At 43.6% G+C, this 12,432-nt stretch overlaps 2 protein-coding genes across 3 annotated transcripts in view; one reads left to right on the plus strand and one right to left on the minus strand.

Annotated features, from left to right (window-relative positions):
* SLC25A37 (solute carrier family 25 member 37) overlaps window positions 1-12,432 on the plus strand; it is a 137,999-nt gene that overhangs the window by 77,824 nt on the left and 47,743 nt on the right. The gene's annotated exons all lie outside the window — the stretch shown is intronic.
* NKX2-6 (NK2 homeobox 6) lies at window positions 6,398-11,358 on the minus strand. The gene is made up of 2 exons (XM_084614914.1): window positions 11,064-11,358; window positions 6,398-7,056 (listed from the first exon to the last, which is right to left on the minus strand). Exons 1-2 carry the CDS (start codon window positions 11,353-11,355, stop codon window positions 6,464-6,466), a joined length of 885 nt encoding a protein of 294 aa, XP_084471040.1. The 5' UTR covers window positions 11,356-11,358; the 3' UTR covers window positions 6,398-6,463.

Raw genomic sequence — 12,432 nt, forward strand, 5'->3', positions numbered from 1 at the left:
ATAGCTCGAACCACCAAACCGTTCTTCCCTTTAAAAATCAGAACAAAAGATTATTTATGTTGACTATCTAGTATATTTATATGAATGAATAATAATAGCTAGAGTGATGGTAGCAAGGATAAAACTGTAGAAGGGTTAACTCTCCTGCTTCTGGGTATATGAAATATCTAAGATCAAGAAGAAACTTCCCCTGTAGAATTGATAATTGTCCATTATAGAGTTTTACACCTTAGCTATGAAGTGTAAATGCTTGCTTGTACTGTTTGCTATGAGAGACAGAACACTGGACTGCATGGAACAGTGGTTTGATCTGGCATGGTAATTCCTGTGTGTGTGTGTGTGAGAGAGAGAGAGAGAGAGAGAAAATATTCTTGCATGTTATCAATGTATATTAGGAGACTAAATCTATATAATACATGACCAATTCAGTATCACCAAGCCTGAGCACTCAAAAATCATGAGATTTTTAAAAAGAATGCATTCTGGATTCTGTTTTACTTGCCTTTTGGTTTTTGAGCTTTTGGGATTCATGTTTTCAGACTCTTCTCTGCGCTAACAATTTATATTTTTAAATGAAAGCTGAGCTTCCCGTGCAGTGATCTGACTCCTGGAGCTGAGACATTAAGAAAAACACCAAGTATTGCAAGACATGTGATTAAAACTTTAAGAGTTGGCAGTGCTGTTGGTTGCATTGCACATGTTTTGCCTAGCGTTCCTAAAAGCCAGGAGCCTGTCGCTTCTCCTGATTGTGCTAGGGCTAGAGAGGAGATCCAAGGCAGATCTGATCTCAGAAAGTTCCCAGAATGAGTTTGGATTGAACGGGGGAAGAGCCAGCATGTCTGCAGCTTTGATTTATCTACCTGGCCTACATGACACCTCAAGCCCTGGGACAGGCAGGAAAGTGAACGATACTATCTCTTGGGGGGGAGGGGGGATTATTTTGTTTAGATGTCAATTACGTCCCATTTGGGAAGTGAATGAACACTAAAGAGTGATGGGGTTGAGCAGGAGTAGAGATAAAAGCCTAATTGCCTCCTGAAAGTCTCTCCCTAGCAAATACTTCAAGGATAAGTTGTCAAGAAGGGGGCTGAAAGGGAGGTAGCACTCTTGAGTGGAGAGAGAGTTCTCACTGAGGAAGGTGAACCAAGAGGGGGTGATCTTGAGGGGGCCTGTTGTGTCTACTCTGATAGAGATGTGGTGGGGGGGGAGGGGGTTTCAAGGGGGTTGTGAGGATAATTTAGGGGCTTCTTCTTAACCAGAGTGAAAGTTCTGGGAGCAAATGGTTCCCTTAGGTAGATATTTGCAGGCTAATTTTTCATAGGATGCTGAGCATTAGCGACTCCAATTGACTTCATTAGGACCTGTGGGTACAAAGGTCCTCTGAAAACCCACCCATTTAGGGCCAGATTCTCAAAACACATCTGTGCTAGAGCTAGGTGGGAAACTGTTTTTTCCTATCCTGGGAAAATATTTGAGCTTTTTGAAAAATGTTCCTGTTCCCAGTTGGGGGACACAGTCGAAATCTTGAATTGTTTTTGCAAACTGACAAATGAAGCATTTTGTTTCCATCCTTTCTAAACATTTCATTCCACATTTGACCATTTTAAATGTGGGGTGTTTTTTTTACTGTAATTAGCTCAACGTTCAAGCAAAAAAGTCATTTTGATCTGGAAAACTGGAATTTTTTTGTTAGGAACATGTCAGAATGGGATTTGTTAACCATTTCAAAAGTGTTTTCCCCCCCCCCTGCCAAAAAAAATGTTTTTGAAGTGAGAAAATCATCAAAACTGACCCTTCCCTGTGAGCAGTTTCAGTGAATCAACATGTTTTGATGGGAAAACAGTTGGCAAAAAAAATCACAACCAGCTCGACTCAGCACTTTGGGAGCTGATGCTTTTGAAAATCAGTCCGGCACTGGAGTGCTGAGCAGTTGGAAAAACTAGCCCTAAATACAGGTTTCAGAGTAACTGCCGTGTTAGTCTGTATTCGCAAAAAGAAAAGGAGTACTTGTGGCACCTTAGAGACTAACCAATTTATTTGAGCATAAGCTTTCGTGAGGAGCCACAAGTACTCCTTTTCTTTTGGCCCTAAGTAAATGAACTGTGATGTAGCTTTCTTTCTGTCTTCCTCTGAAAAAATTAATGGAGGGGTTTCCAATCAATAAACAGTTCGCAAACTGCTAATCCAGGACTATATATAAAAAAAATAAGATATTTTGTCTTTTTTTCTTGGTCAGTTTAATAATCCCCTATACACAGAATCGCACACAATCATCTTGTAAACACAAGCAAAATTACACAACGACACATTATCTCGCTCGTCCAGTTACTTGATTGTAGGGTTGTGTGCTTTTGCTTTTATGCTTTTTGTTTTTCTACAGTTAAATTTGTACTGCAGGTAGATCTTTTTCAGCCCAAAACTTAGATAGTATATTTCCTGGTTTTAAATGCTATTTGTTAACTTTCCTTTTAATGGCTTTGCTTTGAAAACACAGATACTAATATTAACAAAACTCCTTAATTGAATGTGTGTTTCTGTCTTAAAATAGTGTGCTTTTCATTAGAAAACTACAACATTTTTCTGGAAATATTCATTCAAATCAAATATATTGTATTTGGTCACATCTTTTTTTGTATTCACTATCCAATAATCCCACTATCCTAGGGTAACAGATTTTACTAGCAATAATATTTTTGGAAATAGCAAATAGTAAATGAGCATTAGAAAATGTCCATGGGATGTGAATTTTAAACTCGCAAAAGGCGTGCACTGGAAATCTGATTCCAAGTAACTCACTCAGTTAGGGAAGAGGAACAATACCAAGTGACCTAGTGTCCAGTGAAAACTAATCGACAGAGCTCAAATTCCGAATGCTTCCAATGATCTGTTCACGAAGGATCTCTAGGTCTAAAATTATTTAGAAAAAGCATCTAGCAAATAATTTCAAATAACAATTATAGCCAGGGATGTTGGAAACTGACTGTGGACTGCCTGTGAACAGGAAAAGGAGGGACGTTTGTCTACTAAATACTTGCTAGTTAATTATATTCGCTCAACACTACGCTGAAACATTGTGTCCTTTCAATTAAGAGTCTGATCCAAACCCCATTGGGCTTTAGAAGCAGGCCAGTGCTTAATTTGTAATGAGAGGTGCTGGGGCTCAAGCATGTTTGTTTGTTTGTTTGTTACTTGCATAACTGACAAGCCCAGGGGTGCCGGGGCTATGAACTGCCAGGTCCAGAGGTGCCAGGGCTCAACCCTGGCGCAAATTAAACACTGGATCAGGCAGGAAGGATGGCGTTCTCTGCCTTTGTGAATCCTGAGTAAGTGACCAGGAGTTCTCTGTGGGTGGGTGGGAACAGCATTGTGAAATTTATTTATTTATTTATTACCTTCGCACCCAAAATCCCCATTGCTCTAGGCACTGTACACACACATAGGAAGTCCCTGAACTGCTGCAGCCTTCTAGATCTCCGTCTGCCGTCAGGTGGGAGGGATTTGTGTGAGCGTTACATTGTTCACTGGCCGTACACCATCCAGCTGCCTCTCCCTCTGACCCCCCGCAAACACCACACTACTTCCAATGGCTCCCCTAATGCAGCACGCTTCCAGTGCGTCCTGGGATTTCACAGCCCCTTTGTGGTGTGGGCTCTCCCCTTCCACTCTTCAGTGCAGCAGAACCAGGCTCCAAAAGGGTTTGGATGATTGAGATTTCATGATAAAATCTATTTGGACAGACATGGCCCTGCTGCTGCATAACATTGCCATCAATTATCTGTATTACAGCAACACCTAGGGTCCCAGGTGCGGTTGGGATCTCCATTGTACTAGGCACTATACATACAAGATATTTACAAGATTTAATGGTATTCTAAGGAAAATAGGCACCGCTTCCTTTCAAAGCAGGATTACATCATCTCCATGGGATTGAGACCGACATAAAAATAATTCAGTATTATGTTTTGACATCTCAGATTTCTAGGGCAAATAAAATGGGCCCATTTCTCTCACGTACACCAGCTTTACTTGAGTCTATAGCACGACACTGTTGTAAGTTTCAGAGCCGCAGCCGTGTTAGTCTGTATCCGCAAAAAGAACAGGAGGACTTGGGGCACCTTAGAGACGAACCAATATATTTGAGCATAAGCATCCGATGAAGTGAGCTGTAGCTCACGAAAGCTTATGCTCAGATAAATTCGTTCGTCTCTAAGGTGCCCCAAGTCCTCCTGTTCTTTTTGCTGTTGTAAGTGAAACCAGAGTTTAGCTGAGGGGGTAGAGTTCTCCATACACCCGTTTCTTACCATCCCGGGTAAGGGAACCTAGCAAGAATAAAACAGCTCACCTAAGCTATTGTGGCTGAGTCAGAGGGTCTGGGTTTCTTTCATGACATATTGGTGACGTGGAGTGAAAGGTATATCCCACACCTGCTTTTCGAGTGCTGTCTTGTGCCCGAGGCTATGTCAGGCCACAACATGCAATGCTTTCTTTGGAACCTAACCTCGCAGTGACAGCAAATATGCTGTGCCAGAGGGCCTGGCAGAGGAGTTGCATGTTGATACCTGACATATTTGGGATATATGCTATTTTTGGTAGCTACTGTCTATATCTAGGTGGTTATGTGGTCCCATGACTGTAATAGCTCGGTGTAATGTCTGGGATAATACACTGTGGAATCATCTTTTCTGTTAGGACCATGTCTTTCAACACAAACATGCTTCAGATAATTTAATTTTCCAGTTAGAAAGATGATCTCTTTGATTCTGCATGTGAAAGCTAGAAGGCATCTTTGAATGGCCTAGTTGTTGGATGAATATTGGCTATGGGTAAGATCTCAGGGGAGCTATTCACGCGAGTAAGGTGAGCAGAATTGGCCTCATTTGTATTGGACACAGACTGTATTGGCCATATATAGCTCTCTGTCTACTGGGGAACTCCCCTTGACGTTAAGGGCACCTGTGTGTAGACTGACCCACCGTGCTTGTGATAGAAAAATGAACAGGTAAAATTATGCCCCCTGTGAACTCTCACCATGTTCTGCAAAAAAAAAAAAAAAAAAAAAGTTAGAAGCGTGACAGCTTCCTGTCTGAAAATAATTTTTCCTTTATGAGAGCAGCATCTTCCCCTGGGCGGTGGTTCCACCTCTTGCCATTCCGGTGTAGAGAAATACTAATCCTTTTACACAGCGTTTCTTTAATAATATAATAAATTTCAATAAAACCATGTCCTTGTTTAGTCATCGAAAAAGATTTCTACAGTACCAACCAAACTGATCAGTATAACTATTTACAACATATCTAATGCCCCTAGAAATGCCAGCACAGAAGTGATTCTTGAAAAGCTCTCCTCCTCAGGCTTGGAAACCGTGTGCGGCTCTTCCAGGTTTAATACTTAGGTAGCTCTTGTAACCTGCAAAGCACTTTATAGAGAGAGAGAGCCAGAGCCTTAGCTGTGTAAATCGCCATCGCTCCTTTGAAATCAATTTAATTAAGCTGTTGGACACCAGCTGAAGATCTGACCCAGCAACTAATTAATTAACCCCCACAGCTCTCCTGTGAAATAAAATGAACCTATTGTAGGTATGAGGAAGGGAAGCGGAGAGGTTCAAGGATTTGCCCAGGGTTGCTGGGAAAGGAGGCTGTGTCAGAGATCAGAGCTCTGGAATTCCTGGCTCACAGAGCTGTGCTCAGGCCATGAGACTATGACCTCTCTCTCTCTCTCTCTCTCTCTTTGATATTTTGAGCCTTTATTTCCAATCGCTGTGCTGAATCCGATTTCCTGGTAACTGCACATTCTTTGAGCGGGGCAAGAGACAGGAGAGGTTTTTTTGTTGTTTTTTTTTTTTTTTTTAAGTGTGAACAATATAATTGAAAAAATGGTGGTGGGTTTTTTCATTTTTTTTTTGTTTAATTGAAAAAAAATACACAAATGAAAAACGTGTGCTGGGCAGGAATGAAGATAGGTATATCCGAACTTTATCACAGAGGATAAAAGTTTTTTGTTTAGGAATTAAATAAAATGGTCCGCTGAAAATAGATGTGCAGAAACGTGCACAGCCAAAGTACTTTCCACATTTGTCTTTAGGAAAGACAGGAGGGTTGGTTGGGCTCGGAGGATCACTACTCTTCTTGCATTCGGGAGCAGCAAATACTCTTTGGGGGCAGGAGATGAGAGAGAGAGAGGAAGGGCTGTCTTTAAAAACACCCATGTTAAATAAATAAAGTGATCAGGCGCTTAGTCCCCAGGGATCAGAGCGTGAAAGCGCCAGAGAGCCCCTTCTTCTAGCACAACGGCTTTTGAAAGACACAGTCTCCAGGGGGAGGCCCAGCGCCCAGCCATGGGGGCGGAAGAAGGTGGAAGGGGACTGAGCAGGAACTGTCCGGGTCCGGGGCTTCTGATCCCCCCCCCCCTCCTGCCCTGCAGAGAGGTTCAGCATCTTCCAGGTGGTCGGTTTCAAGGGAGCCCTTTACCAAGCCCTGATCCCTGCTTGCAGCGTGGCTTGCAAGTGCCCCTGCTGGTTCTGAGCGGCGCTGGAAACACTAAAGCTCATGTTCATGATGTGACCGGCGGGCGCGGTACGAGCGGGGCCCCCCGCGTAACTACCGCTGTAGTTTGCGCTGTAGGGGCTATTGCTGTAACCGCGGTAGTAGGCGTTATAGGAGTAAGGGCTGACCGGGACATTATAAGGGGCAGTGTAACCCTGTGGGCCCCCAAGGCAGGGCTTGCCATCCCTGACAAGTACAGGGACCGCTACCCTCCTGGGAGGCAGGGGGTGGGCAGAGAACTCCAGCGATTTATCTTGCCTTTGTCTCTTGCACTTGTATCTCCTGTTCTGGAACCAGATCTTGACCTGCGTGGAGGTGAGTTTCAGCAGGCTGGCGAGATGCTCCCGTTCCGGAGCCGAGAGGTACTTCTGCTGCTTAAACCGCCTCTCCAGCTCGAAAACTTGCGCTTGAGAAAACAAAACCCTGGGTTTCCGCCTCTGCCTTTGCTTGGGCCGTTCGCACGGGTCGTCTTTCTTCTCCGGGGTTTCGAAAGAGTCCGCGGGCAGCGATTTGCCTGCGAAGGCCAAAGCACAGGGAGACATTTTCAGCTCCACGCCCCCAGAAACGTGTCTCGAGTTTCCCAGCCCTGGGTCAAAGAACGACTCACGGGCCCCTGTGAAATTAGATTCACGATTATTAAAGCCATTTGGAAAACGGGCTGAATTAACCCGAACATCTTGGGGGGAGAGGGGAATCACCCCATGTTTCTGCCAAAAAATGAAATTTCGATTATTTTTTTCATCGACAACACAAAATTAGTTCAAGTCTTTCATCTACCAGCACTGATCGTTTCTCTCCGCCTGCCCTAAAGGGGTTATAATCAATAGACCCGATCCAAAACTCATTAAATCAGTGGGTGCCTTACCATTGACTTAGCAGACTTTGCATCAGATCTGTTAAGGCTGGTGAGCTGTCATTAATTACCGCTATATCATTTATGTATATTTCATTGGACCAAATCTCTCTCCAACTGAATTGCATAAATACGCACAAAAAGAACAGGAGGACTTGTGGCACCGTAGAGACTAACCAATTTATCTGAGCATGAGCTTTCGTGGGCTACAGCTCACTTCATCGGATGCAACTGTTGCTCACGAAAGCTCATGCTCAAATAAATTGGCTAGTCTCTAAGGTGCCTCGCGTCCTCCTTTTCTTTTTGCGGATACAGACTAAGAGGGCTGCTACTCTGAAACCTGTCACAAACACTCACTCCTGTTTCACTGAGATTGATGGATGAGGAAAGTAAAACAGGACCTGATCCACTGAACATATCCCATGTGAACGATTCATAGCAAATACCGTAACTCAGTATATACCTTGCTGTCTTTTATTACCAGAATATCGTGTGTGTGTCGAGGGGAGACACTGTACGCACTGTTCCCTCTAAGCGATGTGCCTGCCTGTGGACACAGATCCTGAACCCTGCACACGCACAACAATTTACACAGAAGAATTTTTTTGTGCACAGAGCCTGTCGGAAATTAGAGGGAACATTGACTGTCAGGCTATGTTTTTCTTTAATTTGATGCAAGAAACATGAAGCGATCTTCAAATGAAGGAGGGAAGGCGATCAGCTCCAGGAGACAATGCCCATCAGAGCCTTGAGTGAATAGGTAGATAGCTAGGTTTCAGAGTAGCAGCCCTGTCAGTCTGTATTTGCAAAAAGAAAAGGAGGACGCGTGGCACCTTAGAGACGAACAAATTTATAGCTAGATCCACTTCGGGAGAATCCTACTCAGCGTGCGGCACCTGTTACCTTCCAGTGTGATTTCTTCACAGCTGGACAATGGAGCCAAGGAGTATTCCCGCTGCTCCTTTCCACACACCCACCCCACCTCCTTGCCGAGTCATTTCCAAATCTAGACGTCCGATCTGGCAAGCTCCTGCTCGCAGGAGTAATCCTTACTCCAGGGAGTAGACCTCGTGGCTAGAACAGGGACCCACAAGTTTGATACGCGCCAATGTGGCAGAATCAGCCGCCAGTTTACTTAATGGTTCCCACCAATCAGTCCCGTGCTGTGGTGGTGGGTCCTGGCCGGAGGCTGCACGTTCGCAAGGAATCGGGGCGCAATGTAAAGCCCCCGAGGTGTATTCTGCTCTCTTTGCTCGTCCAGACTTTGGTTCCCATGTTATTTGAACTAAATTATTGAGCTCTTCCGGCTTCTTCCTCCGCCCCGTTACACTTGGACAGAAAACCGGTGTAGGTGATAAAAAATAAAACTAAACAAGTACAAGAAGAGCCTTATTGACTTTCTGGCTTATATAATAACTAATTAATTAATTAATTAATAATGCCGTTTAGGCGTTAGGAAAACGACCCGCGTTCCTATTTATGTGCGCTGTGAAGTAGGAAGTTTTGGACTGAGTTATGCAAAACAAAAACAATCTGATCAGTGTGTGTGGAATATGCTGGCAGTTTGGCCTCTGGTTCCTAAATCTGCGTGTGAAATACACGTGCCGGTTAACAAACAGCTGAGAATGAGTCAATAACCAAAAAAAGGGGATCGGTTTGGACTAAAATTTCGACCCCGTCCAATCAATAGTTAGCAGGTTACAACTATTCTCGCTATTCTAGTGTGATGGATGCTGCTCGTGCAATCCTGCACGAAGGAGAGTTATTGTAGCTTTTAATTGTTCGTTTAAAAATCACGTCGTGGCATTGAAATCAACCACGTAGTGGGCTGTAATATTTTGAATGATTGTCTTTAGTTACAATCGTGCACATGTTAAATGACCACCCAGTCATTTCCCATGTCACTGGGAATGTTGGAATTTTTTCTGTTTTTAAAAGACTGTAGAGAGTGAGTGTGTGTGTGTATACATATTGTGTGTACACCCATTCAAACGCTTTATATTTTATATATTAACATAGTGTTAATGGATGTATACAATATATTATAAAGTGTTTGAATATATACACACACAGACCGATCTTTTTCTCTATGTATATAGTGAAATATTATAAAACGACTTCCTATTTTAAATTATTTTCAGCTTATAACAATATGTTCCTTAGATGCTTAACAGAGCTAACTATGAGTTGGAAGCTTGAACTATTAAATGCAAAGCTGTATTATATTTATTTCCGTAAGCAGTAATTTATTTCAAATCAAAATACAGGCCACCCCCCAGCTGGACAGGTCAGTGGTGACATTTGCCATCTTACAAAATTCCCTGTGCCGAGGACTTAATTTTATGGACTTGTAACTTTGTGGCTGGTTTTATTTTTGAAACTTTTAAAGGACAATGTCGACAAAGAAAAAGCCACCTTCACAAAACATCAGGTGGAGGAAAACATAAATATTGACAGTTGACCATTATTTGTTTTAAATAATATATAGGGGGTTAAAAAATTTAAATACCAGCTTTGCTCGTGCAATCAAACGGGATCTAATTTGAAACGCAGTTGGGGGGGGGGTGTTCAAAAAAAGCAACAATTTTTTTACATCTTTCACGGTAGTAATTTTTGTAACTGTATTCTCTGCGGCTGCGAAGTACCCGATTGCTTTTCTATTTGTGTGTATCCAAATGCTTTCCTATATTGTGTGTGACGAATATTACTTCACACTTAACACGGGTTGTGAAAATACTTTTACTGTGGACATACTGGTGGCTTTGTTCCTGGCATTGTTGTACTGTAAGAACTTTTAAAACTATAGGTAGGTGAATCTGAAGAGACTAGAATCCAGTTTTGTCGATGATAGTTACACAGAAGAATTTGAACAATTAAATTTGCATAGGGTTCTTCTATCAACAGGTACATCGCATTATATATGTCTCACAAAGATATCAAATATGTATATTACAAATTCCAGATTGCAACCTCTCTGGCTACACAAAAGTTTTATCCTGCCATTCTATATAATCCCAAATGAAATCACATGGTATCTTAAAGCAAACAAATTATTTCATTGCAACGGGTCTAAACACGATCTTGTAGCCCAGATTTTTTCTGTCAACGTTTCCTTAACGATTTTTAATGCTGATTTCTTGCGGTGCACTAATATATGGCTTGATGATAAGGAACCTATGCAATCCCCTTACCCCAGATTTTGTGTATTCACCAAAACTAAAAGGCTATAGCTGGCCTCATTTCACTGGGGGAATATTTTGGAGAGGTAATTTGCTATGAAGTTCAATACCAAATCTGTGCATCTCTTTATGGGATTAAGAACATAAGAATGGCCATATTGGGTCAAACCAATGGTCCATCTAGCCTCATATCCTGCCTTTTGATAGTGGCCAGGGCCAGGGGCTTCAGAGGGAATGAACAGAACAGGTGAATTATCCAGTGATCCACTCCCAGCTTCTGGCAGTCAGAGGTTTGGGGATACTCAGAGCATGGGGCTGCCTCCCTGACCATCTTGGCTAATAGCCATGGATGGACCTATCCTCCATGAACTTCATCATTGATCCAAAGCCGCTGAAGCCAAGGGAAAGATTCCCATTAGTTTTGGATTAGTCCCCAAGTTTATTAGCTGGTGGTATTTCTCCCTCCCGCCCCCCCTTTAACTAACTTACTTAGGTCCATGTCGTCGTCTTCTTCACAGGAGCTTCTCAGGAGCTCATACTCCTCCTCACGCCTCCTGCAATTTCCGCGCTGATCGACTTCCACCGGGAAGGGAAGGTCCCCAGAGTTGTAGGCAGCCTCTTGTTTCTTGCGCAGACAAGCAGGGGCAGGCTGCAGGGCCGGAGGCTCTTGCAGATCCTGGGGGAGGAATCCCTGAGGGTCCCCGCTCTGAGCGCTCTGCTGCTCCAGCTTTAAGATGTCTTTGACCGAGAAAGGGGTGGAAGTGATAGGACAGGGCAGCATCCTGCTCAGACTCGTGGGGGGAAATGGAGAGGAAGAAATGTTGGAGCCCCAATTCTGGGGGCCCTGAGATGGGGGGCGGGAAGGGGGGGAAACGAATCCCCTGAGGAGCAAAATCAGGGCTCCCCGGACTGGAGGGTTGTGTGTGCCCGGGCCCTGTCCTAGTTCTTTGGCTCGCTGGGCTGGTTCTGACGTGCTCCCACGGGCTTAGGGTTACCTTGGAATTGTGAATGGGAGGGCTTCCTTCTAAAAGCCCATTGGTTCCCCCGGAGCCACGTGACTACCCCCTGCCTCTTATTTACCTCTTGACTGCTACTGCAGAGTAGGGTATCACCCAGAGATCAATAAATATACATCGATGGGGGGGGGGGGGGACGGGACATCGTGACAGAGCTGAGCAGGGATGAGGCCAGCCTTTCCTTTTCTGAACTCTTCCTTTGGGTGAATAGTTGATCGTGGGAGTGGGAACAGCAGTTGTTTTATTCTTGGGAGATTTAAAACCAACCAACCCACCCACCCCACTGCAGGTAATAATCCTCGCTTTCTAGAGCACCGCTTGCCCGGGTTCTGGATTTCTAGTAGACGCAAAGATGGCAAATGTAAAAAACCACAGCTCTGCGTACAGATGAAAACTATAACATGTACTCCAGCTGCTTAGTAGTCCTATTACTGATGGGTAGCTATTGTAATTAGTACAGCATTATTATAATAGGATTGTGTGCTTCTGCTTAAAACAGCTGTGTCGCGAGCAATTGCATTATGCGTCCTCGTCGTTGCTTTACTAATTAAAATATTACAAAACATCAATAACACGAGGCACCTCCATAGCGTGCTATAGTCCCAGTGGAGCTCTACAATTATGTGCAAGGCTGCATGGGTGGATATGTACATGCATTTCGATCACTGTGTACAAGTAAGGGTGCATGTATCCATATAATCCATTAACATCTAGTTTAGGTTTAGGGAAGCAAGTGGCAAATAAATTTGGAGAAGATAGGCACGCTGGTATTTCAGAGGGGGGAAATGTTGGATCAGGGAAGTTAGCTATATTTTTAGAGCAAATTTCTGACAGGCTTGCAG

This window comes from Lepidochelys olivacea (assembly GCF_965140295.1).
Source record: "Lepidochelys olivacea isolate rLepOli2 genome assembly, chromosome: 26".
NCBI lineage: Eukaryota > Metazoa > Chordata > Testudines > Cheloniidae > Lepidochelys > Lepidochelys olivacea.